At 42.8% G+C, this 27905-nt stretch overlaps 1 protein-coding gene across 2 annotated transcripts in view; it reads left to right on the top strand.

Moving 5' to 3' along the window:
• GRB2 (growth factor receptor bound protein 2) overlaps window positions 1-27905 on the top strand; it is a 65098-nt gene that overhangs the window by 15912 nt on the left and 21281 nt on the right. For both annotated transcript variants that reach the window (XM_087750862.1, XM_087750861.1), the window contains one exon: window positions 1035-1266. In XM_087750862.1, coding sequence (XP_087606988.1) covers window positions 1189-1266 — 78 coding nt within the window. In that variant the 5' untranslated portion in view covers window positions 1035-1188. The remainder of the gene's footprint in view (window positions 1-1034; window positions 1267-27905) is intronic.

The following is a 27905-nucleotide window of genomic DNA, read 5'->3' on the forward strand; positions in this document are numbered from 1 at the left end:
TGCTGGCCCTTCAGAGGGGTGTTTGTGGTGGTTTTTAACTTACAGACTCTCTCACTTGACTCTTTTTCTGATCCCTTACAGTCTCTGCTATCGAACGTAGCTGGAGTTAGATTAGATCCTTCCTATTCTAACCTGAGATCAAGATATAAGCCTCTTCAGTGGTTTCAGAGTGCCTGTATTTGCCTTGCCAGGTTTGATGTCATTTCTCTGGGCCCATAAGAGACAGGCAAACTTGCTGATTTTCATGCTGTGCTTATGAAGCTTTCTTAACACGTTCTGCTGCTCAAGACGCCGGAGTTTCAGGGTGGTTGCTTTTACATTAGAGTGAGCCCAAAGTTCTGTCCCTCTGTAGCAGTATTTTAGGATGCTTTTCGATGGGCATTTCAATTCCGAGAAAGTCCTGGTATAGAGGACCGGTGGAAGCGTTCCCTGCTTTGTCTGACTGGCTGTATTTCGATGGATCCGAGCTGCGTGAAGGGAAGCCCCCGTTACTGCCGCACGCCGCGGCTCAGGCCGGTCCTGCCCGGCGCCGCGGCGGGGGAGAGGAGCGCATCGCCCCTGGGCAGCCGCCTGCCTCCCTCCCTCCGCCGCGGGCTCGGCGCTGCCTCCCGGCCCCGCCGCCGGGCCGTCTCGCCGTGTCCCCCCGCCTGCGGAGCGGCTGAGAGGCGGTGCCGGGCGGGAGCGGGGAGGATCTGCCCTCCCGGGGTCCGGCGGCCGGAGCGGAGCGGCGCCGGCGGCCGGCCCTGCCCGCCCGCCTCCCCCCGGGGCGGGGGGCGAGGGCCGGCGGCTGCCGCGGGGCGGGCAGCTCCTCCCGGCGGGCCGGTGCCGGCCGCGGTGCCGCCTCCCGCCCCCGGGGCCGCCATTGGCCGCGGGAGGTGTCACTCGGGCGAGCCGGGCCTGGGCGAGCGGCGGCGGGAGGAAGCGGCGGCCGCGCCGCGCCGGGCGGAGGGAGCGGCGCTGGGCGCGGCCCCGGCCATCGATCCGTGCCACTTCCCCTAATGGCCCGTCTCTTCCTCCTCCTCCCCCTCCCCTAGGGCGGATCGTCCCCCGGCCTCCCTGTATGTGAGAGACGGGGCCGGCGCCTCGGACGGAGCCGGGCCGCGGGAGGGCTGAGCCGGGAGCCGCCGCGGGAGGAGCGGAGGCTTCGGGGAGCGCTTCCTGCCCACCGCCGTGCGCGGCAGCCCCAGCATGGAAGCCATCGCCAAGTACGACTTCAAAGCCACCGCGGACGACGAGCTGAGCTTCAAACGGGGCGATATCCTTAAGGTAAGTGGAGGGTAAGGGCTCGGGAGTTCCCTCTTTCGCCCCGGGCTTTTCGGCTTCTCCCCGGAGTCTCTTCCTGTCCGTCAGACCTGACCCTCCCCTGCCTCCCCGGCAAACGCCCTCTCCTTTCACCAGGGTACCTCAAGATTTCCTCAACCGCAGTCTGACCTCTTTAAGAGCGGGAGAGGCTGTTCTGTTCCTGTGTTAAGCATGCCTCCCAAAGTCTCTCATTTCTCTCCTCCGAGACTGGAATATTTGAAAACTTAGTCGTCAACCCGGTAGCAAATAAGCAGAAGTGCAAGATAATCTCGACACTGAACTCCCTTCTGCGAGAGGAAACCCCTTAAAGTAATTGAGATCAATTTGGTATTCCTTTCCTTTGCCTCCTGCCAAGGATTCCAATATCAAAGAACAGTGATTAGATTATTTCTCAGTAGATAATCTTTTAGCATCAGGCTGTCAAATATTGGTGCTGAGTTTTATCTTCAGTCCTGATGAACTCGAGTGATAAGCTTGTGGCTGAATATTTAATGGATCTGTGCAGATGTAAGTGGATGTTGGAGTGCATTAGAGGAATTTTGGTCTATAGTTCTTTCAATACATCAAGGGCTTTTTAGGCTTCATCTTGGCCATAGTAAAGGAATTTGAGAAACATTTGCATTTCTAAAACTTTGTTTTAAAAAACTGGACGCACAGAACAAGCCCAAAATTTTATTTTGGGGGGGAGTAAAATATAAAAATCCAGAGTGATTTGGCCTCAGTGAAGCATAGCTCTGAGCTTTGTTGCTTCCAAGTAATGAGCGCCATATTGCGGAATGTTTTAATGGAGTTTCATTCAGAGTCAGTATTTCTCCGTGAACATATAAGATGGGTTTTACCTTCCTAGCGTGATCTATTTAGTATTAAAGTATTTTAAGCTGCTTCTTTTTAAAACGCTTTGAGTAGAAACTGTTTTGCGAGGTGCTTATCCTGCAGATATAAGGCTGTAACGTTGTGTATGCTGACAAATCAAGTCCTGCAGACCTCAGTGGGATTACTCATCTGCTCAAAATTTTTGCCAGGGAAGGGCTCGATTTTAACTACTATTTTAAGATAAGTTGGAAAAAACAACCTCTACGTGTAAACTTAATGTGTGTCTTTTAAAGCTGTTATTTCAATAACATAACTGTGGCTGTGTTAAAAGTGCAGTAATGGTGTGTGGCCATCAACAGATAAAGGTTGCAAAAATGTATCCTGCTTTGAGATTGTTAACTCTTAAAATAATCGCATCTGTATATATCCTACACGCCTAAAAACACCTGTTAGACCTGTACACCTCAATTCCAGTATTTATGTAAGTTACCAGAATATTTCCTTTTGCTGTTTTTAAACATTCGAGACTGTCAGAATTTTAGAAGTCTTCTGTGATAACCTTGCATTTACGTTTCTTAACCTGAGTGGTATTCTTTTATTTTGGGTTACCACTAGCTACCCTCAGCTTTTACAGTGTATTTGAAGTAGAGCACAGCTGAAGTCAGCTTGTAGAAAATGCTGAACAGAAAGGAAAAATGAAGTCTAATGAAATATAGTTTATTTTAAAGCGTATTCCTAATTATTTTCTAGCTTGGTATAGAAGTCTGCTGAAGTATGTGGAAAAGAAAGTCTTGTAAAATTTGTATGCATTTAAAAATATTTTCTTCTCTAGGAATTAAAGGAAGAATAACTTTTTTTAGACGTTTGAACGTTCAGTCTGTGCTAAAACTCTTACAACTGCGCACAGTGGTTGATAGTAAGATGTTCTTGAGTCCTAGCCACTTGATGTCATCACATAGATACAACTTTTGTCACAATAATAGAAACATGGTGGTGTGTATGCTGTTACCCTACGTTAATCGTTGTATTTTTTCTAGAATACAGAGAGGGATTTTCCTACTTTACACAAAACCTAGGCTGAACACTTCCTCAAAGGGGTGATGAACAGTTCTTCAAACTGTGTTTCCTTTCAGCTCGTATTCTGAAAGTGCTTACAGATTTTACATATTTACTTCATAGATGAGTAAACTGAGTCATAGAAATGGTAAATTGCTCAAGATGATCACTGAAGTTAGTGGAAACTCAAAGAGTTTCAGGAATCCTCCTTCAGCACATGGTTGAGATGAGTTCTGTGCAGCATGGTAAGGTTCACGGTCTAAAGCTGGCAAATTTCAGACAAGTAAGCCAAAACCAATTAGAATTGTTACAGTTCGCTTTACTTAAACTGCCAAACTTCTGTGCCGCTTTGTCATTTTGAAAGTCTGGTTCACTTCAAATGCGTTTCAGGTTGTGGAAATGAATTTCCGTCAGACACGCCGGCTCTGTTTTGTTAGTGCTTTGCTCATGACCGAGAAATCTCAGGGCATCCCATTCATGTGCCTCCTGTGACCTGTCTATTAATCAGGTCAGTTCTGCTGGCCTCCAGTGAATTGGGGAGAGAAATAAACTTGTAACGCGTTGAATACACCTGCACGCTTCGCTCTTTAGATATCCCTTGCTGAGGCACACGCGTAACTTGACGTGTAGTGAAGACTTCTTTAAATTGAGCTATTAGATGCCTGTCTTGGTGCAGCTCTGGAAAGTCGAGGTAGTTTGATGGCATATACGATGATGGCAAAGGATTGTTTCATAGCGAAATGTTACGCCTTGGCCACATTAAGGAAAGAACAAAATCTCTAACACTTGAATTCCCACTGCTTGGAAACTCACGTTTCTTTTTGTGGCAGAGAAGGCAAAGATGCACGCTGTCTGACTCCCTCCGATTTCAGCAGATAACTCGCCTATGATGTCATGGTGCCATTACTGCTGCATACCCACATATTCGGGACTTGATTGAATAGCGTTTGAACTGTAGCCATTAAGCTGGTTGTTAGTAATCTTGTGGCTGGTTTCCAAAAGTGAGTGAAGATAGTTGACCTTTGGCTTGCAATTGTAAAACAGCTGAGTGAAGAGGAAAAGTGCTTGGCCTTTTCCTTTGTGGGCGCTGTATGGTAAAAGCTGCTGCTACGGTTTTTGTAACCCTGGCAGTACACTGGGTCCCCCTACCCTTTTCTCCAGCGGTTCTGTAGCAGTGTGTGGTATTGCCATTCAGGAGATGCAAACTGACAGCTTTCTTTAAACTTTTTAGGTACGGTAAATGCTACTCGCCGAGCCTTTTCCAGAGAAAGAAAAGCTTGCTGCTTCTTTCTGCGTCTTCTGGTTGCAGCACGACGCTGCAGCGCTCAAGATCACCGTTCTTTTTTTGTACTGGTGGTCGCTTCACAAAAACTTGTTGGTGACTGGCATCCTATTGGGGGTGTGAAGATGGCCTGTCCTGTTATTTAAAAAAGTAAAAAGAGGAAACTGAGGGATTCCTACTTGAAATTTTGATTTACTGTTTTTCACTTTGAATAGTTCATGGTTGTCATGATGCTTTTTCAGTCTTTTCCCCTTTCACTTGCTGTATTTATTGAAGTTGGGAGTAGTTAATGTCAGTCTCTGTCTATATTTGTTATTCAGGTTTTATGTCCCCCAAAACTATTGTATTTCTAGCAGCTTCTGGTTTTGTTGGCCTTTGTGCTAACTGGCAAGTGTCCAGACCTAAAGTGTGCTAATACTTGCTGGTGGTTTGGGGCGGGGGGGAGAGAAGAAAAATCATAATTCTTTGTCTCATCTCATCACCATTTCTTTTCTCTATTCCTCCTACACCTAATCTGAAATGTGCAGTTAATACCATGGTGCTTTGATAACCGTTTCTGCGTGGTTAATACAGAAGCGCTAAACATATTCATGAATATCTTGACTGTTAAATTGTGGTGTTTTTTTAAAACTATAGACCACTGCTCCATTTCCTCTTTCTCCTTCTTCTGTCGTAGGGTTGGGGCATAGCGGGAAAGTGATCTTCCGAAGAACTGAATAAGTTCCTGTTCCCAGTAGTTGTCAGCATAATTCATTCAGGGGCACTTACAGATTGTTTTTATCAGTAAAATTATTCAGGAGGTGTTTTAAATAGAGGGCTATCATCTTTAATTTTGGGGTTTTCACTTTTGTGTGACACAGAAACCAGCTTCCCTATATGCTAAAAGAAGGAATTCCTTGATAGGATTTTGATCACTTGACAGTTTCGTTCAGCGAAGTCAAGCAGTTCAGCAAAGTCAAGATTTTTTTTCCCTACACCGTACACTTGACAGTCACCGCAGGCCCTGCGACTGTTTGCCACCAGACTTATTTTCTTTCTGTCAGCCTTTAAGAGGATTGAGTGTTTGCAAACAGTTGGTGCTGAGATGGCATTTTCAGTTCCTGCATGAAAAACATCTTTCTGTGTCTGGATACAGTGAAGCAGTTTTGAATAGAGGAGGAGTATGATAAACAAGGGGAGCACGGTCTCCCTTCTCTTCTTCCTCGTCCCCTGTCCCTGACCTCGTCTGCATCGGCTGTTATGTCGTGGTGTCTGTGCTAGGGAACAGAAATTCATGGTTTGCTGAAGCGTAGCGCAAAGACTTTTCCTCTGTTTTGGGTGAAATTGTCTTCACTCTCATCCTTCCTCTCCCTTCCTTACACACCTCCTTCATCTTTCCCCACTGTTTGTAAGGGGGTGAACTCAGTGTGATCTTGATGATTTTAATACGTGAGAAACAGTTTTCCGAATTAATGATTCAGGCAAATCGCAAGGCCTGTGTGCTTTGTAGCGAAATAGGTCAAATATTAGAACAGATTGCGCAGAGTTGTGGAATCCCCATCCCCGGAGATACCCAGACAGGTCCCTGAGCACTCTGATCTAACGAGACTTGTTTTGAGCAGGAGGGTGGATTGGGTGCCGTCCAGGGGCCCTTCCAGCCTACGCTGTTCTGCGACTTAGCTGTGAGCGGCAACTCTCTTCTATGTGCTAGTGGATTTGTAAAGGTGCACTTAAGTCGTGTTCCTTGGCTAGTGGCCTTGAATGAAGATGATATTTTTCATCAATATGTGATCAATATTGCAGTCTAAGAAGGCAAAACTGTCAGAAAATTGCAGAGATTCATAAAGACAAGTACGATGATCTTAAACATAGCTGATTTGGCATCCTGGCAGTTGGAGATCTGCGTTACAAAGAGATGCCGCTATAAGCGGTTGCATTCTTCTGGTCTACCCAACTATTCAACGCCTATGGGTTTAGTACGAACTTCTCAAATATTGTTCCTCTTATGTATAACAGTAATCTGAAGGTGGGATGTGTTTTATTAGCCAGCTTCTGTAGGCGTTGGGGGGAAGGGTTCTGGGAAGGAACTACCTAACCTCCCCAAGGTGCACGTGCCCAAAAAAGAAAACGCTCATGTTCTGTGTTTCTAAAAGAGCTTGGACCTGCTTGGAGCAAGATTGCATTGCTGAAGGTGTCTCTGTGCAGGAGACATAAATATGAAGTATTTCAGACTGAATGTGTGAATCGGTCTTTGCAAGCAAGGAGTAAATGCATTCCTCCTTAAAAATGGCATCTTTGTTTTTATTTAGTAGCTATTTGTGACGATTATTTAAAGTTGTCACTGAAAGCGGAGAAAAATTAGCTCTTGTGAGCTGTGTGTAGCTGAAGCCTGCTGGAGTTTTGAATGTCAAACAAGACACTGATTAAAGCTCGTGGTCAGCTCAGCTAATTTTATTGTATTGACTTAACATGTATTGCGCTCTGTTATAACCAGGGGAAATGATGCTAATTTGAAGCTCCAGATGCCTTTTGCAAATTTAATGGAAGCGCTATTGTTACAGCTTCTGCGAAGTCCAGCTTTTGATTTGACTGGTGTGACAGACTTCAGAAAAGTCTTGGCATAGCCACATCAGCAAATCAAATTTTGGCTTGCTAAATTATTTATCTGCTTTGTTCAACACACGTGTCAAACTGCAACCTGTGTGATGCGCTTTTGTTTTTATTTACCGGCAACACAAAAACGTCGTCTCTCCTCTTTGGTTCAGTGACATTTCTCTCGGGATAACTATATGATGAGGGAATGTCTGAGAATTTCAGATCAATAAAATCTGTTATTCTGAGGGACATTCCAGGTGTTAATGGACTAACTTTGATGTAGTTTTTTTTTAATGAAAATGGTAAAAGTTTGATCACAGTTGGGGGAGGAAAAGAGGGATTAGGACTTTTAGTGGCATACATAAAGGATTGAGAGTGGCATAAATGTAGTATTCATAGGTTTCCAGTTTCTGTGCAGAGCCCTGCTAATTGGGGGAAGAGGAGGGATCCTGCTTGTAGTGAAATTCAGGCTTTTCTGATCTCTCACTATAATCAGTAAGGATCCAACTAAGTGAGGGGACATAAGGAATCCAATTTGTCTGTGTACAGCTCAGCCTAACATAAGCAGTGACCTCTATGACCCCTTGATAAAATCCCTTGTGCTTTAAAGTTGCCAGTGGCTATATACCAGAAATCAATAACTAAAGCCTAAACCTCAGGAAAAAATGCACTGGGCAGAACTAATTCTATTTCTTTGAAAATGAAAGAAAATTAAGCATTAGTCCCCTAACAACACTGGAGCCAAAAATCTTATAATCTCACATTGAGCAAAAAGGGAATGTAATTCATCAAACATGATGAATTTTACAATATAAATCTAAAGTGGAGGAACTACTAAAGATAACATCAGGACATTTCCACGATTGCTGTGAGACTGAACTGTTGTATGAATTTAAGGCTATTATACCAATGATGCCAGATTTCCATACGTAACTTGCTGGTTACCTTTGAATTAAAACCTTTGCTAAATTGTTAATGATTTTATTCATGTAGGTCTTGAAAGATTTGAAAAATCAAAGCTAGTTCTAGAACGATAACGATAAACAACTCTAAAAGATCCAAACACACACCCCTACTCCCCCCCTCCCAAAAAGGCACATTTACAGGCATGCACATAACAGGCATCAGCAAAGGATTTGACAGCATACATGAACCAGCTGAGATGAGTTTTGTTTGAGGTTTTTTCCTGCGTGACTGTGTAGGTAGCTTCACGTTTCTTCTGGGCTGCGGTGTTGAATTGCAGAATGTCCTCGCCCGGTTTGACAGCGGTGGTGTTAAAGCAGTAAGGAGAACTGAGAGGAGTCTGTGGCACCCCCTGCACAGAGGGTGACGGGTATGTCTGCACTGCGTAGTGAAGAGATGGGACTGGATCTTCTGTAGCTGTGTCCAGGCTGACTTTCAGGTAGCTGGAGTAATGATAACCACGTTATGGCATTCAGCATGAGGTACCAAACCTACATGGGACTCTGGATGAACACTTAGCCGGTGCTTAGTTCTGTGGTACAAGGTGTGTGATGCTCTCATGTCTGAGCTGGCTACTCTGGAGGTCTTAATTAGCAAGATGTGTAGCAGAGGTGAAGCCTATTTCCCTTCTCCCCCCCCGCCCTCACTCCCTTCTTTCAGTGCTGGCGGGATAGGTGCTAGCCAGATGGATGAAGGTGTGACTTGTGAATGTAATGTTTAGGTAGAAAAGTGGCCAAGGAAATGCATTTGTTCTTCCTCTGATGCGTAGTCTTACGGACTTGGAAATGGAGCTTTTGTGTAATAATCCATTTCACTGGGGCGCTAGTGCAAAGAGGCACTAGGTTTCAATGTTGCTTTTTTTTTCACTTGCTTTATTTAGCATTTTGTTAGGAAAGCTGCCTTTGATCTCTGTCATTTCCAGTTTTCTCTGAAAATTCTGTTACATTCAAAATGCAAATGAGTAGGTGACTTGTATGTGTTCTGCATTTCTATGCAGATCAGCAAACTGATACTGCAGTAGTTGATACATAAGTTCTTATCTGCAGCTTTATCCCACAGCAGTTCTTGCTCTTTCATTTCCTTTGCTGGCTCTGCAGTGACAGTTAACGTTATCTCCCGAGTTGGGCTGACATCAGTGACTAGAATATACACGAGGAAATAAAAATGTGTTTTGTAGATGCTTTGGGCCTTGGGAGAGAAAGGAGGGTAGGAGAATACTTTCTATGATTTTTTTTTTTTAATTATCTACAGTGTGGGGAATGTTGTATAAAGTTGTTCCTTTCCCTCAAATATCCATATCTTTTTAGATGGAAAAGCAGCATTGTCGATCTCAATCTGTCAAGCTTCAAGCTGCACTGTGTTTGTCACATTCTAGGCTCATGCCCTGTTGCCGAGTAAAGCACTGCTCATGAGTGGCACATGCCTTCGACTTTGAAGTCATCTTGTAACACCTCATAAGAGTAGGTGTTCAAATGGAAGAGAAAAGCGGTTGTAAAGCAGACTGTCTGCGGTGGAGCCTGAACTTGTTCCCATGTCTTGTATGCATGATTGGTGCCACCATCTGACAACTCAAGTGAGAATTGGTTTAACAAACTTAAGAATGTGTTTTTCCGTGGTGACATGTGCTAAGCACATGGAGTTGTACAGCTGAGCTCTAATAGGGCAAAAAGTGAACTGGCAGTCTCCAAAACCGCTCATGGTAATTATTTTTAGGATATTTATTATATTTCTGAAACCCAGATGCTGCTCTACAATACTTCCTGATTAGTTACTAGATGCATCTGAAATTTGCATTTTAAATGGTTGTGTTCATAATTTTCCTCAGCCTGTATTTCTCTCTTTACTAAAAGAATAGTGTTTTTATGTAGATACTAAATAAAAGCCCATGTAAAAAATGTCTGAAATGTCTTGGAGAGCCTGAGAGGCTTTCTCCCCCCCTTAAGGAATGATTGCTCACTTGAGTTCTGTACCTGATCTTGGATTCTTTTGTCTCCAACTGTTTGAGGTTGTGACAACAGCTAGACAGTCCTGTTAGTGAGGGTTCGTCAGGTGAGTTGGTGTTTTGATCCCCTGGGGGCAGGTCGGGATGGTGACTGGAATAAGGCAAAAGTTAGGACAGCTATTTTTGTCTAGGAAGTAGATCGTCAGCCTCTGTAGAGTAATTAATTTATAATTGTGATGTTCAAACACTACTGACCTTTATAAATAAAATACAGAAAGAGAATACTTAACAGAGTGGATTTATTCTGTTTGTACCTGCTGAATTTAGCTGCTTTGTATGCGCCCATGTCAGCACGCACGCTTTGTCATGAACTGCGTGTCGGCTCCACTGCAGCTGGACCTCATGCAGAGAGCAGAAAGCATTTTTTTTAAGTTCAGCTGAACTGTAATTATACTGTTTGTCTCTAAAACCTCTTATTTAAATAATTTGTCTCTGGAATTCACGCTTTCTGCATTGAGCCAGCCTACTTCTTGCTCTAACTTGTACTAAAACTCTACAGGTTTACATGTGGAGGAAAAAAAAAAAAGTGCTGCTGTTATGCAAAATTGTTTCCCTTGGGAGGAAAAGGGGGAATTCTTCATGAGTTATGTATGAGCCAGCAGGTTCCACTAATCATAGCAGCTCTGCTAGTGCAGAAGACTTGTGGTCTAAACTAGTCAGCCCTCTGGTTTGTGAGAAATTGGCACAAAGTTTTAAACCGTGCAACTCTGGCTGGGCTTGACTAGGTTTTTCCATTATAAATCCTTATGTGCAGTCAAATTTTGAGTATTCTTTTGTTACCTACACTTCTTTAGCATAAATAGGAAAGCGGTATTTTAACCATTTGATCTGGCTTTTACTTTCTGCTGTTAACAGTAGATTATGGTCTGCTTGGAAAGAGCTATGCTTAGATTCCAGGTTTAAGTGAATTTATCTCAGAATACTAGGATGGATTTTAAGCTGCAGAAGTGTGCTAGTTCCTCTGGAAAATCTGCCACTTTTACGTGAGAGGTATTTCCCTGAGCTCCTGTGTAGTTCAGGTCTTGTGCTCTGATCTCGACTGCTACTGGGGGCATAACTAATCAGGGAAAACTCCCAAATTCTTGGGGGGAAGGCAAACAAGTGCTCAGAGCGTGTCCTGCAGTTGCAGAGGAAGGGAAGAAACAAATGCAAGGAGGAAAATGAGGAGGAAGTGGCAGCCATGATGGAGACAAGTACAATGAAAGCTTTTAAAGGTGACATTTGGCATTTAAAATGTTGCTTTTCCTAACCTTGCCTTCAGACAGTACTTGAATTTTGGTGTGATGAACATCAGCTTGACAAACGTGCCTTGTTGAGGCAACATCAGGAAAACTTGTTGTGCATATATTCCACAGCTAAATTTTATGTTTCTGTAATGTTTTGCATGTCCTTGAAGAATACTTTGTCAAGACGTATCCTTAGCCCTGGAAGTGATAAAGCATGGACTGGCAATTCAGGCTCTCTTCTGACTGCTGGAACGGATCCTTGCCTTCACTTCTGTCCTTATTTCTTAAAATATATTTTGCACCAATGCCTTTGCCCTACCTCTAATGAAACTATAGTTTGTCAAAAACTAATGTGTGGATTTGTCTGGTTTGACCATTTGTAGCAGGGTGCTTAAACTTCCAGCATCAAGCCGTTCTGACACTTCCTTACTCCTCAGCAGGCGGTGATCCATCCCTCGGTTTTTTCCTGAAAATGGCATTTTAGGTTAAGAGTGTAACCTGCTCTCTGCCAGGATGGATAGATGAAGACTGTTGTGACTCTACCGAGGAAGTCCCAGATTGCAACTAACAACTGCCTTTACAGGGTCACAAAAAATAGAGATAACCGAAGTGACTGTAGCTGGCCCAGCTTTCCTGGCGTCCACCCCTTCCTTTACAGCTTGTTATGTCTGGAAATCTTGCAAGCTGTTACCTTCACTTTATTTAGGTAATGTAAAAAGGAAAAGCATAGGTAAAAAGAGGCTTCGGATGTTTCTATAAACTTTGTTGAGCTTTCTTTTCCTTGAAAAGCTTGTGTTTCATTCCACCTGTCTCTGGATTACAAACGTGCATGATGCTGCAGTAAGAGTGTAGTCACTGTTGATGCTGTTTGCATTATGAGTAATAAGTTCCCCCTGAAGCTTATTTGTTGAGAAGAAAAATTAGTTTTAACTTTCAAAAAAGCTGAAGCTATTAAACATAAGGCAATATGTTAATAAAAGAGCCACTCTACAATCTGGTCAGCTCCTGAAATGGACCCCTGGGTGACTGTGAGTTGCATATGAGCATTCTGTGGGGGTGTCTGAGCTACCCCGGGAGAGTACAGTTCTAGACCCTTTTGGGCTCCCTAGGTTAAAGTCCTCACAAAGTAAATACGGTTATACCATTTTCTTAGTTTGCTTTGAAGCTAACTGGATTGAGCTGGTTTTTGTTCAGGATTGCAGTCCAACATGAGAAGTCTGGCCATACCTAATCAAACTCTTGTAAAACCACCTGTTTTCCCTCAGTCATGGTCCCCAAAACTCCTGATTTACTAACTGGGGGGTAGGGGGCATCGTCCAAATGAGCAGAGCTGGCTCTCATGTCCTAACGCAGGGAACAAGCAACACTGCTGGGGCGTGCTTGGCTTTGGCACGGTTGTCGGCACTATCATAGACAGATTTGAGCTGACCTTTCACGCAGCCTTTGTGCTATGCTGCCAACTACCTGTATTAGTCAGCTTTCTCCTACTCACTGTTTGCTGCCACAGATAATATTATTATACCTTTATAATGGATTATGCTTTAGACTTTCTCCTATGGAAGTAAATTCTACCCTTCATAATCTTAAAATACTGTCCTGTATCATTCTGGGAGCAGTTCCCATCTGAAGTGAATTATATGCAATTGTCATGATTAAAAGTAATAGAAAACTCTTTACACATATAATGTTCCTCTGTTCTTCTCTGAATATCTGCACTATTTGCCGTTAGAGACTGGGCTAGATGGACCCCGAGTGCTGGCTGTATTGGGTGAGCCATTTAGCACTGGACATCATCTTCCTCCTTGTATAATGTCTTGGCTTCCTATAGTCAAGCTTTAGTGACTTTCCCAGCTGGAGGCTGTGTCTGGACTATTGTGTTTTAGCAGCCCCTGAGGGCCACACCTTCTCTGCATCTTTCTAAACCCATTTTGACTCCATCTGTACATTATAGTATTAAATTCCCATAATGTAGACGTGTACTGTGTGGAAAAAAGTTATTCCCTTTGTTGGTTTGAAACGTGCTACCTGGGAATTTTATTGACTTTTTTTAAAACTCTTCTGTCCCCCTCCCCTTGCAAGCGATAGCAGGAAAACATCTCTCCCCGTACTTCTCACGGGGAGAACAGATTTGCATGTGTTCTTTGTCGCTTTTTTTCTGAGAAGGAAGTTGGGGGGGGTCTGATTGCCTATCGTGCAAAAAACATTCCATACTTCGGTTTATCCTTGTTCCTTTCTCAACGTTTTTAGTTCATTTTAGTATTTTTGAGATGGTTTGAGTGTAGGTACTTGGAGTATTCAGAGGCTGACATGGAACAGATTTACAGCGTCAAAATATTTGGTTTGGTTGTTTCTTAACAGAATATTAAGTAATGTTTCTAATTTGTTTTCAGATTACTACACCCGTGATTCCAGGGTATTTCCTGAGGACTAATAGTTTGTTTAAAACCTATAGCTTCATATAGTTATGGCCCTTCAGGGTTTTTGTTTGGGTTTTTCCTCGTCCGTGTTCTTTTGCATATTGTATTTAATCTGCCCTTTATCACTTCTTGGTCTTTTAGTATTAGAAGTTACCTGTGCAACTCATCAGTTTTAAGGTTTGAGTACACTTAATAACGGTTTTGGCGAACTTGGCCCCTTCACCCCTCTGTCGCCTTCTCCGGTCACCGGTGAAGCTGTTGAGCAGCGCACCCCTCCTGGGGTCCCTGTGCTGCAGCCTCCCTCCGCCGGCGACGCTGGCCCTTCGGTTTCCCTGTTAACCTTGTATTAAGCCACTGGGGGGGTGGGGTGTTTCCTGTGTTAATGACTACGTTTGTGGAGATAAGTAGCCAAAAACCTGAGGTGTGGTTTGGGTTTTTTTTTTAAATGAAGCAACCCACATGAAACTTAGAAAAGCCTGAGTCTTGGCCTTGCAACTATTCTAGTTTATCTCAATTAGCGATTCATCTGTCTTCTATGTGGAGTTATATTTTTGTTCTCTCTTGCCACTGATTAAATGGAGGTCTGAGGTGAAGACTGCTTTGTGCTTTTATAGCTTTGCCAGAAGAGCCCAGCTTCCAAACAGCTGCTTGAAAGTCAACTTAATTGGATAGCTGTGTTTCCAGGGAGGTTTTATGGCTGCATACTAGCAATATTGCTGCAAACCAGCTGGGACCAACTGGCATCTGTCACGGTGCAAGATATGTATTTAATATCTTCAGATAAGGCCTGATCCTGGTTTGTGAGTACATTAGTGAGATGGCTTCCACGTATTAAGGTCCTCCCGGAACTCCACTTTTGCGTAAGTTTTTGAATGCATCCACGCTAATGCATGGTCTAAAAATGCCATTTTGTTGTGTAGGAACGACTGACTCCTGTTCGGGGCCCTACGGGGGGAGTTTTTTGTGGTCAAGGCATTGATCTCCTGATTGGAACCTCCCAGTAAGGGAGAGTTTTAGTGCCTTAGCTTTTACTGAGACTTAGAATGGAGATCTTGTGCTACTACAATGTACCTGGGAGCTTAAAATTAGTCTGTGGTCAAATAATACACCCTAGGGTGTCAGTGACCTGCATTATGATATCCCTTCCAGGTTATTGCAATGGAGCCATAACAAGTTCTATTCTCGTTTTAATTTGTTCTTGACCTGGAACAGTTCTTCTAATTTGAGACACTAATTAGGAGATGGTTTTAGTTATCTCCGATCTTTTCCATAAAGAATTTGGTGCCTCAGCTGTCTTGACTTTAGGATTCTGGAGCAAGTTACTGCTTTGGGCATTTAGTATCTGCATTTCTGCATTATTCATGTAAGGACACTCTTTGATTTTCTTTTTTGCCCATAAGCCAAGAAAGCAGCAATAGACCTCTTGTAGAGATCGCTGGTGTTTCTAATAGCATGTTACATTTAAAAAAAAGAAAAGAAAAAGATGTATCAGTACTTATTTATCGGTTTTATATTTCTGTGTTCTTCTGAGATATTGTAGGTAGTGTATCTTTTTAAATTAAAAAATGATTCCTGTATTAGTACACTGTTTTTCTTTCTAACCCTGGGTAGCTTTGGATGAGTGTTTCTTTTCCCAATCCATGTGATTGTGAGCTACAATGACTATTGTAGGCTCAGTCTCTTCAATATACAAAGTTGTTCTACTCTCACTTGGTGTGAGCAAATTCCATTTAAATGTTTTATTTTCCTTTTATGGAGAGAATTGGACATGAACTAATGCTATTTTATTAGCCCTGAAGTGAAAGAGGAACTTCATAACATAAGGGGAATTTTTTTAAAGCATCGCTTTGACGTGCAGATGTTGCCCTTTTGTTTTTTATGCTCCTCATTTTCCCCTCTCCCCTCCCCTACAGTGTGTGATTCAGAAGATTACTTTCAGTAAGCCCCCACAGCTGTGGTTTTGGACTTTTTCTAAGGTAGGATGCAAGTTAAACTTGCTTGGGAGTTATTGGGCCTTGCACTTTCCCAGTTTAAGTCGGAGTAGGAACACTGTGTTGACACCAAAATGAGTGTATGTTACAGACCATCAGGCAGCCCTCTGGCACGCGTGTAGTCCTTACTGCATGGTGGCCACCTTTCCTCCTCCTTTTTCAAAAGAGCAGCTTATTGATATTTTTCTACTTTTTGCCATTCATAATGGCTTCTGGCATTCCATATGGGCTTCTTTTGGGGGTTAAATGTAGGCTATTTAGTTCCGATAGCTTTCCTTGTTTTAAAGGAATGATCCTGATTCAACATCTAATTCCTTGGTTATGGTTCAGACGTCCTTCTCTCCAACTCCTCAGTCTATCATTAGTTATCAAAGCATGTTCTTTTTTCAGTCTACTGAGGAGTGCATATTTTTACAGGCTCTGGTGGGGTGTGTGTTTTATTTTTCTTTTTGAAAGGCTAACCTTTCCTGTTTTGCCAGAAATTGTTGGGCTTTTTATGGTTAAACTGAGGCCATTGTAATTCTGAATTTTGTTATTCCAACTTTGTGAGTAGAGAATTGTGGGTGTTTAATTCTGTGTACTGTTGGCTCTCCAGAAGTTGAACCGTGATCTAATGATGAGTTTGGAAAAGAAAGAAAAATGGTTTAGTGTTCGAATGAATCAACACTTCTAACTAAGGCCTGTTGTGACCCCAAAATAGGCTAAACTTAAATGTCATTAAAAGATTTCTGGGATATAATAGTTCATTATTCCATAGCAGACTGAAAACAATCATACATTTCTTCTTAAATTTAACGTTACCATGAATTAAAGATCAACATGAGATGTTAGTACACCAACCCTAGTCTACGTTTTTATCGAATTCAGTGCGTTTGCCCTATTGAGGCTTACATGCGCTGAAGGCACGAGCGGCTGCGAAGGCACTGAAGAAGCCTTGGGCAGCGAAGGCCGTCGTTTTTGGCAGTTGCGTAAAAGCTGGGGCTGATTGTTAAGTGTATTGCCCAACTCTTCCTAGTAAAATGACTGAGGATACAATGCTAAGAATATTGACATGTGAGTTGTATCCCTCATGATCAAAGAGCTAAGGAAGCCTGGAAAAGAAGTGAAGGGCCTATAGCTAAAACAAGTTGTTTTGGTCACTTCGTAGATTTGGAAAGACAACTGAGCATAACCAGTTGGTGCAGTTTGGTTTTCTTGGCTTTTAAAATTGTTAGAAACATTTCTCAAAACAACCTGTGAAACAGAGTCGTGATTAAATATATTTTCACAAAGGTTATTTAGCTGCAAAATCCACTGAAATCCTCTTTTTCCTGGGTATTTTTTTTTCATGTAACATCTTTGCCTTGTTGACTGGCTTTTTGAAACTTAAGTTTGCTTCCTGCATGCCCAGGAGTTTGAATTTGGAGTGTACCTGATGCCTTTGGCTAACAAGGGTCTTTCAGTACATCTGCTCTTGGAAGTCTTTTTCTCTTAGCAGAACCTGAGGAGGTGGAAGTGACCAAAGGTGCCGAGTGAAAGCTCTGTCGTACCTCCTAACAACCTCCAGTGGTGCCTTGAACAGTCTGTAAGAACGGACTGCTTGAACTGTCTTGGAACTTCAGGTTATTAGCGCAACACCAGCATAATCCTGGTTGGGTTTTGTTTGGTGGTGGTTTGGTTTTGTTTGGGGTTTTTTGTTGGGTTGGGTTTTGGTTTTTGGGTTTTTTTTTTTAAAGTGCGGCTGGTGACCTGCTGGAAGCTGTCCCCGTCCGTTGAAATATGGGCGCAAGAAAATGGCAATGTGCCGTCTCAGGCCTTTAAAAGCAAGTCCCCTAAAAATCTTTTTCCATTAAAGGGCCTCTTTATTATCTTCTGTTTCCCCCTCGTTCAGTGTTATGTGGGCAGGAAAATCACTGGTGGTAATGCAATGTTGTACAGTAAAGCTGCATCTCATTTCTTCTCGTTTGGTTCTCTTTTATGAGATTGGAGACATTCTGTGAAATGTTTTGAAGTGGGTATAATGTCCTAGAGCCAATTGTGCAAACTGACTTCAGTTTGCTTCGTTCGATACGTACACTTATGCTCTCGTAAAGGTTTGCAAGATCTTTCTGTGTGCTTTGCGTTATGCAAATGTGACAGGAATGAGTCAGGCGACGTTCAGCGCTCTGATCAGAAACCATTTGCAAGTGTCTTCCTCTTGCGTGTGCGTGTCCCACTAGAGAGGAAGTCTGAGCAGCTTTGCAGTTACTGGAAAACAAGAAGAGTTCCCGTCTCTCTTAAATATTCTCGCTCTCTGAAGATCAGCCAGACCAAGTACCTGTATGTTTCCTCTCCGATTTGAGATGTTGCTAGATACAAGTCAGTACAAACAGATTAAATAAACTATACCAATCAAAAATATGCTAGATTAAAACTGTCACTGTGCAGCTGACAGATCTCTGGTGAATAGAGTTGCAGTTCCTTAGTGGTAAATTAGTATTTTAGGTGCCTTAAAAGGTGTTTTTTGTCCTGTGGAAAGCTGAGCTCTTCTGTCCTGCTAAGCCAAAATGTTGTTAGCTGTACGCGCTGAAATTGCCTTGATTTGTACAGGGAAAGATAAGCGTCATTAATTTCTCTTTATTTTAATCAACGCTCATTTATAACTGAATTTATAACCTAGTTATGAAGGTGTCTTGTTTTAAGCAAGGGTTTATGTGCAGTTGGACTGAGATTCTTATAGGGAGCAAAAAATCATCCCTGGGAGGAGGCTGAAGTTACTCTATTGCTGGTTTTGCTGCTGGTTTTATGTGGAGGGGGTTGTCTGACCAGCCCTGCGGAGCTGATGTGATCGGGACTCCTCTTCTAGCTTTCGTCAGTGAACCATCCCAAAATGAAATGGGTTATAAGCGCTTTTTGCAGATCTGCTTGTCTTCCCCACAAAGGAGAGTTAAATTTTAACATTTTAAATGCACAGATAAGAGGTGAGGCGGCAAGTTATGCATATGTACAGAGCTGAGGCAATAGAAGGAGCTTTGTGGGGATACCAATCAAACTGTTAATTGTGGCTGTGTCTGTATAATATGTTACAAACTCATGAGGGCTGTGAGAGTGTGAACAGGCTTTTTGTGGGCTGAATTAAGACATGCTGTAAAATTATTGGCCAAGAGCAGATGCATGCAAACTGCAAATGTGCTCTAAGAGTTACGAGGGTAATTAGTCTGAACTGACAAGTGAACCTGCTTGGTAAGAGATTGGATCTTCTGGTGCTTCCCCCCCCCCCTTTCCCCTCCCCCCTTCTCCTTTCTCAGGTCTTTAAAGGCACAACTAGCTTACAATACTGCTAACCTTCACATTGAACCTCAAAGGTCTCATGTTGCGGGCTTTGATTTAGAGAGCCTGAGGCTTTTGCTGACCTACAGGGTAGGGCTTTTTTTCTGGAAAAAGTTAGGAGCTGTTAGCTGCTTGAAAAATAATTTTCCATTTATCTTATAGCTGCCAGTCTGTTTTTAATTCCTTGGATGATTTCTTGCTTACCTCTGTTTCCCCTAACAGTGTTATTTAATCTCAAGGCATCTTCCTGATCCTATTTAATGCTAAAATAGAGCATGCTTTTTTTTTTTTTTTCCTTTTCTCTAAGTTTCCCTATTGCTCATTCTTGGCCAGGTTCCACTGAGGTAGCTGGAGAGTGGCCACCATAATCACCCTCAGCTATCTTGTCTATCTGAGGCTATTTCATGCTTCCCCTCTCCCCCCGCCAACATTCATATCCTGCAGAATAGAAGAGCTAAGGGGTCATCCCGTGCTGCATCTCTTTAATACGCTGTCTTAAACCAAGATTAAAACTGTCCCTTCCTGCGACTGCTTTGTGTCAAACTGGTCGCAGATGCAAATTGCTATCTTAACAGTGTTCATCCACCTGGAAGTAAAAATCAATAAGCAGTCTCTAGTCATGTGCAGTTTTGAGATCTTTGGTTTTCAAACGACTGGCTCTTTACTCACTGTGTTTCCAGTTACAGCATCTGGGAATGGTGTTGGCTAGAGTCTCGGTAAATGAATCTCTTAGTCTTTAATATTCTGCAACATATTAAAATTACAGTGATGTATTACTTTTTCTTATTGTTTATGTAGTATGGATTTGGAGATTTGTGATTCTCCCTTCCAATATGTTATATTAGAATTGGTTAAATAGGTACAAATCTAGCAAAATACTGACTTACGGCTATGGTGAACCTCGAAAAGCTGCCTATTCTAGGAAATTGGCCTCCTGTTATCTCTGATTTCATGCTTTTTCCATCTGTCTCAAAATGAAGAGATTAGGGCTGATCCTAGCTATGTGTGTGAGGCAGATTATGGTAATCTTATTATTCTGATCTCATTACACTTAGTCTCCAGATTTTAAAATGTCCTGGTTTTAACCCTTTCTTCAACAGCTACAAAAAATTAGTGAAAAGGTAGTTGAGGCGTATTCTGCAAACTTTGGATTAAAATGTTTGTGTCATCCTGAAATAACCAAGCTCTCAAAGACTTTCCTAGTTAGAGTAATACACTTAGATTATTTTTTTTCTAAACAGACTATCTAAAATGATGAGTAAATCAACTCATTTGAGTTATAAAGGATGAAATTCCCCCATATATGACAACAAATAAGGTATGGTTAGTAAGAATTCCATTTTCAGTTTAATACTTTTACTCTGGGGAATCTAAAATAACAGGACCCTCTGGAGATCCTTAGTTCGTGATAGGTCAGAATTTTTTTTTCCTAGCTTTTCTGAAAAGAAATGGGATTTTCCAGAGCTTTGTCCCAATGTTTGACACACAAAAACATAAAACTTAATGGAGCGTCTCTCGATCTCATTACAATTACAGAGAAGTTAATGCAAGATGCTGGAACATACGTAGCCGTGTATTTTAAAAGAAGACGGGACAACTGAATTGGAGCACCGAATTCCCTAGCTTTTTAGTATCTGCAGCACAACTTCACTACTGTTACTGGGAGGTCAACTTTAGTTGATTGCAAAGGGTTAACTTTCTAGTCTGTGATGGCGAAAGGGACCCTCTTCTGTGCTGGGCTCAACATGTTTTGCTGAGAACACTAATGCAGACGTTGTCGGGTGGACTTTGAGGATTACAAGAGGTCTTTGTCCTAAACTTGTGGAGGAAGCCATGTCCTTTCTGCACAGTTTCAGGCACCAATTCTGAAATAAGTGTTATTGCTTCTTCAGGCCTGTAAATGAAAAGAAAGCAAAATGACAGCTGCTGATGGTGGGAGTTGAAAAGCAAATATGATTCTCTGTCTTTGAGGTTTGTATTTTATTGTAACTCCCGTTCAAGCAGATTCATAGGATATTTGAGATTTTGTTGTACTCCACTGAGGGACTTCTAGATTAGGAAGGGAACTCTTTTTAAAGCATTTGAATATTTCTCTGACTGTTCTAGTGGTCATCTTTGAACATCAAGCATATTTGCCAGTTCCTATCCTGAAGTTGCATTTGGAGGACAGGGAAGAAGATTGGAAAGGACGGGGAAAAGTTAGTACATCAAAGCTGGGATAGAAGGAAGCAAGTTCCTTCTCCTTCCGTGTTTGTTCAGTCATTTTTATGGGTTGTCTAAATTGGACCTTTTTGTAGAATGGTATAGATTGTTACACCGGGTTTGCTTAGAGAGAAGCATGCAATGCAGGAGCACCTCTGAAGTTGCTGCCCCAGCTGCCTGGAGTACATTGAGTGGTAACTCTTAATCAGGCTTCATTGTTTTGTAGTACAGGGACCACTTGAGCCTTTCCTCTAGTTGCTAATTCCTGTGCTCCGGTGATATAAAATTCACGTAAGTGACTGAGCTCCTTTGGGACTGAGCAAGTTGGGAAAAAATGGAGCCCTTGCAGATTATGGGGGATTTTTTCTTCACCCTGTTCAGTCTTGACTAACTTCTCAACCCCTGGGGCCAGCGCAGGGTGGGGATGGAGAGTGCAGAGGTGAGAATGAATGGCTGGAGGGAAGAAGGTACTGGAAAAAGCTTAACTTAGCTCTGTCACAGACTTCACTTGTGGAATCGCTGCCTTGGGGACATGTCTTTGCTTTGCAAACAGGATATTGTCTTGTGTGTCACTCTTACTTGTGCTAGGGCAGACATTTGTAGAGCTGCACTGTGAACTGGTCGGGGAAGAGAGCCAGCAGTGGAGAAGGGTTTGTTGTCTTTTGGGGTTTTGGTTTGGTTTTTTGTTTTTGTTTTTTTAGCTGAGATTGTCTTTGATTTGGTTTAAAGTAGTTGTGCTGGCTGCACTGGGGGGAGACCGGCTTTGGCATGGGAGTTGGATCAGTGTACCCTATGCTGGCATTGCTGCTGAATGCTTTTGCTGCTGGCAAACTGCAGTCTTCATTCCTGCCCTCGGGCTATACGTTTGGCTGAGTCTCATGATGGCAGAGCAGCATTCTCTTGGTGATTATAGAGCAGCCCTTTCTTTTTGTAACTTGAATTATTTTTCTTGCTGTTCTCTAAAACTCCTTAAAAATTTGCCTTACCAAAATGCTGCTTCTATTGTGCATTCACACTGGGTGGTGATGGTTGTTTTGCTTTGAGTGCTGAGTTGCTGGCAATGTTTTAATATATTTTTAGATAACAGTGAAGTATTTGTTTTTCAAATGAGAGGTAGGAAATTGCAAAGAATAAAGAATTGCATAAGCTGGCTTGGTGATAGCATGCCTGTTCCATTTGGGGTAGTGGAGGAGGAAAGGGGAATAGATGGTGATGTAAGGGCTGTTGTGTGACACTCCCCCCCCCCGTAATGACTTCTGTGAGGAGCTGCAAGGGGTTGAAGGAAAAATAAAGATGTTGAGGATTCGTTGACACTGATGCTTGGTATGAGTTATACCTCCTCTGTTGTAAGAGGAGGAAAATTCAAAGGAGCACAGTGAACCCTTACTGCAGCAAATGCAAAACTTTTTTACCCCCGAACTTCATTCTTGCCAAAGCAGGAGGTAGATTGCTGTCAGTCTGAGTAAAGGGTTGTCTCTATAAACAAATACCGTAAGACTCCTGCATAAATTATAGCAGAGTTGTGGAAGTTCTGCATTGATCATAGAATCATAGAATCGTTAGGGTTGGAAAAGACCCTTAAGATCATCGAGTCCAACCGTTAACCCAGCACTGCCAAGGCCACCACCAACCCACATCCCTGAGCACCACATCTCCCTGGCTTTTAAATCCCTCCAGGGATGGGGACTCAGCCCCTGCCCTGGGCAGCCTGGGCCAGGGCCTGACAGCCCTTTTGGTGAAGATGGGGCAAGTCTTTAATTTGTGATATCTGTTGGATTAAGGCGACTGCAGTAAGGCTTACATCTGAAAGATTCACATAGCCTTGAGAATGGAGACTGTTTTTTTCATAACAGCAGAAGAGTGGAGGGGCTTCCTGCAGTATTTTAAGTTCTATTTTCTGGTCTAACTATCACTAGTTAGTCTTTTCCATTCTGCCCATGTGTGAAGTCTGCTTAATAAAGACCTGTATCTTCTGTCGGACAAGCATTTGTATCATCTTGTTCTCCATCAGTATGCATGGTAAGTTTTACGGCTAAAGCCAAATTATGCTTTCCCAACAGTGCAGATGCAACTGCTGTTGCCCATCCTAACAACAGTGGGAAGCATGGCTTCTTTGCACGGACTGGCAGTTGTTTGTGGAGGGATTCTCAGATCCTGTCTGGAGCACTGATTTCACCTTGCAGCAATTGCTCGTAAAATCCTGTGCGAATTCCTTAAAAGTAGTTTTCATTTTTCATCTCAAAATGAGATTTCAACACCATTTACTTCACTTTTTCAGTAGGATGGGGATTGAAGTGCATGGGTGGGGAGCTACAGATGCATTTTGAAGTTGGGGAAAATGCAGTTCAAATAGATGGTGATAATACTATTCTTAGATCACCAAGGCTGCAAAACCTTTTTGGTGCTAACAGGAAATGGCAGACTTCAGCTTCGTTGGGCAAAGCGAGCAGCCTTTGCAGCTGGGTCTGAACTGAATAGCGAGGACATTTGGGGCAGCTGTTTCAAGGTAGTGGAACTTGGGCTTTTCCTTCTTCTGTACTTTCAAATGCAAATTGCAGAGTATGCCCTAGGGACTGGCAGAAAAGTACCTGTGTATTTTAGATGTGTAAGAAATTAGTAAATACTAATTGTTCAATTGCTGCAGAAAGGATATTGCAGTTAACACTCGCTTGACATCCTACGTCTAAAAGGTTTGAGTTTTGCATGCTGGTATCAACACATGATTTTTAAACATCTCGTCATAAAGCCCTGCTCTTTCCTGTGTGTGCAGTTTCGCAGTGTGTGGTTGGAAGGGATGATTTTTGCCGTGCATGTCAGTGATGTAACCTGTAAAGGATTAAACTTGTCAGAAAGATCAACAGCTGTCATCCTTGAGTGCAGAGCAGAAAAAAGGCTTGGTCGGCCCACCAGTATTTCTTGTAAGTGTCCCTGAATTTGATAACTGTTTCATGCAAGAAGTCTGTGTGTTTTCTGTCTATGCTGCAAAAATCTTTGGGTGTCTCTTGCCAGGATCAGTATGAGGCTTAGCTTCACCTGGCTGCTGACCTGAAGGTAACTTTTCTTTCCATCTTATCCATTAAAGGTCCCAGCTTTAGTTTGTATACAGCTTGGAAAAAAGCTTACCCAAACTAAGCCTGTCATCAGAAGACCCGAACCCCTGAGCTGAGTCCCTTGCTCCTGCTCCCCCATTTCCCCTCCCACTCGAAGCCGGTGCTGGGATTTTGCTGCCCCTTTGCAGAACCGCCCGCGTGCTCCTTCTTGAACTCTCGGCCACCTCTTGCCATAGTCTGCTCTGTTTAACTCTGCCTAGATAAAACTCTAAGCAAGTGGAACTATTAATTCTTGCATACGTCAGTTTTTGGGGTGGTTTGTTGCAAGAATTGTAGAGCAGGCCTTTTTTGTGTCTTTCGAAGCTGGGACGGAGGGTGTTTCCTTCATGGCAGTGCCCGCTCAAGCAGTCCTGCCCTATTCCTTTCCTTCCCGTCTCCTCAGTCGCTTGCTCCGGTTCCAGAGTTGTACCCTGTGCTTGCCAGTACAAGTACCTGCGTAGCCAACCAGTCGGCTGAGACAGGTGAAAAATACACCACGTCCCTACGCTGTTTTGCAGATCAGTTCCCCAATCTGTTGAACTACAGGAGGGCCTGTAGCCACTGCGCGGAGTGCGGAGTGCGCGTGGGAGGGTGCGGCCGCGCAGCAGTGACTGCGTAAACCAGCTCAAACAGTGCTGCTGCCCAACAGCTAGCCACTACGAACCGATAGCGTAGCCTCCGAGTTTGTAGCTGGGTAGGAATTCGTGCTCAGAAGTGTGAATTAACTAGTACGATTGTTAATTCTGAGGTCGAGGTGTGTGCAGGATCGGTATTTACGATGTCGTTGCTGACCGTTTTGAGAGATGCCTGCAAACATCCTCATGCCTGGATGCAGGCTGAAGTCATCTGGATTTTGACTTACAGCTCTGTGTTCAGTTGAATAAGTGCTCCACCTCTCAAGGCATAGCTTAACTGTGGTTTTTGAGGACCGTCAGTAAGAGACTTGAAATGTACAAAAGCTCGGTAATACCAGAATAACTGAAGTGCTGCATAGCTTTTCAATTTATTTTTTTTTTTAATATGGCATATCAGGTGTAATTGACCTAGGGAACTTTGTTCTATAGATAATTAGTTGTCAACTATTATTCCTGATATCTTTCTGGCAAAGAGCTGAGTAAGACTGTTTCACATTCTGTAAAATTTACAATGCTATAAAATATTAAGCAATCAATATTAAATGCAAGAATCTATGCTAGTAGAATCCTGAAGCCTTTACATTTTAAAACCAGATGAAGCAAAGTTAAGGTTTTTATTGCTCTGTTAACTTGTCCACACTGTAAAATGAATGCATAATACATACTGCAATAAAACAGTTTAAACAAAACCATGCATTTAAAGAAAAAAAAAAATTAAGATTATCTGTCTTGTAAATATATGCCAATTGCACTGAAAGCCTCCCCCCCCCCCCCCCAATGTTGCTAATAGTCAGCAGGAATCTGCCTCTCATCTTGATCTTTGGAAGCACGTTGGACACTTTGCTCATGTGGTTGTGATAGCTTTTTCACTGGAAAAAAACAGAGCAGCTGCAGATCAAGTTAATTTACTTCCTTTAAAAGCAAAAAATGGAAGTTTGTTTTGAACACTTTTGAAATTTTTCTCTAAGGCCTTTATGGATTGTATCTTTTCTCAGTGTGCTTTGAAATGTAGCAGATACTGTTTCTAATTGTATTTCCCACTGAAATGTAGTTGGGTTTTGGTAGTGGTTTCAGACAACCTTTACGTTTTTTCCTTCTGGCTTGCTTTGTAGCTGGCAGTCAACGTTGGTGTCTGTCTTGCTTCTCACCAAATAGTCTGGTTGTCAGTGCAAGGCAGGTACATTTTTTCTTTAACTTTTTCCAGATTTTCAAAGTACATCAAGACTGCAGTTTTCGTAATGTTCATCACTTAAACTTGCCAGTGCGTCCTGGGGTATCAAGCCGAGTGGTCCACTGCCATTGGCAGCCAGTTGTACAAGCAACCAGGGAGACCTCCTTTAGCTGAAACCTATTTACTATAGGAGGGATTGTAAAGATGTTTAGAAAACCACCATCAAGCTTAAGTAGCAGTGGTTCACTCTTTCACTTGAAGGCTCTGAGTGTCCTTCCACAATATAACCTTGGGTATGATAGTATTGCGTTAATGAACTGGGTGATGGAATAGAGCGTGCTTGTAATATTTGTGGTGACGATTAGTTGAGTTGGGCTTATGCATGCTGAAGATACAATTTAAAACTATCTTGATGGTTTGAAGAAATGTATTATAAAAACAGGAAGATGTTCAACAAGAATTAGCGTACTGTCATACATGTAGGCAGAAGTAATCAACTGCACCAATAAAGGATGAGGAATAACTAGCTAGGTATCAGTTCCTCTGAAAATACCCCAGACATTACAGTGGAAAACTGCTTGAAATCGAGGTGGTGTCACACTCTTAAGACAAGCAAAACTCATAAGGAGATGTATAGACAGGGCTGTGATATCTATACAACATGCAAAGAAATTCTTCAACTCGGTGCATGTGAGGCCTTGGCTGGGGAGCACTGTAGCTTGAAGTCCACAACACAACTGTAAAACTGCCCTCTAGTCACATACCCTAAACTTCTGATCCAAGATTGATTAAGTCCAGGTTGTTCCACTAGTAATCATCTTTCCTCCCGCCCAGCTTTTCCAGCACTGGAGTAGAGGTGCCTTACATGGTGTGGATTTTTGCAGGATGCCAAGGGGTCTGAGCAATATTCAGCTTCAGTGGCTGCAGTCACCTTCTTTGAAGGTTTGTATTGCGCAGATGCTCATAGGCAGTTTGTCTTCCTTAACACGTCCTGTTAAACTTTAACCTGTTATTACTTATGTACATCATAAAACTTTTCTGTGTACGAGCGTCAGAATGGTTGTAATAGAGACCTCTTACATGGAGCAGCTGCTCAATGTCACTCCGCAAATCACTGTTCCTATCCGGTTAAAAGCGATAGGTAAATTGCTCGAGTTTGTGTGCTAGGAAAAGCAGTAATTAAGAATGAAAGTACAGGAGCAGAGCGTTGGACTTGGTGTCTCGGGCGGTGGGGTGTATAAGAGAGAACAGTACGCATCCTCCATTCGGAATAGAAAGCACGACTGTCTTAATTTCAGCATTTCTTATCTTTCAGTCTTGAAGGAGGAGTTTTGGGGACTTCTATTTGTAGAGGTTTGGGGTACCAAGCATGAGATGATTAAGGGCTGGTTGTTACTGTTGCAATACGCTGTTCTTCAATGAAATGCAAGCCTTGCCTTGTCCTCTAGTGAATGCTTTAGTCGTGGTGACTGCTGCGGTGTGTTTAAAGGCAACGCGTGGGACAACCAGCGAGGAACTCTGCCTTCTGGTCCTCCGCAGCGGAATCGCCCCGGTCTCTCTGGGACAGGTGCATCCGCCTCCTCAGAGGTGGCGAGAAATACAGGTGCCGGCACTGCATTTTAGTAAGAGATACTAGGACAAAATAGGGCGCGTGCAAATAGAAATAGGAACTATAAGGTATTCAAGTAAAATTGTTATGCAAAGCAGATGAAGAATGGATTTCACAAGCTATGAATCTAGTCTGATTTATGGACTGTCATGCATGTGTATTTCCCCAGGGTATTTTTCACTTTTACTGTACGAGACCAGCTTCATTTGTATTGTAAAACTCAAGAAGGACAACCACCGCTGGAATGACGAGCACACGTTATGATTGCTTGTTCTTCATTACCTT

Source organism: Nipponia nippon, unplaced genomic scaffold (genome assembly GCF_047370975.1).
Source record: "Nipponia nippon isolate SJK-2023a ecotype South Korea unplaced genomic scaffold, ASM4737097v1 scaffold_14, whole genome shotgun sequence".
NCBI classification, from domain to species: Eukaryota; Metazoa; Chordata; class Aves; order Pelecaniformes; family Threskiornithidae; genus Nipponia; species Nipponia nippon.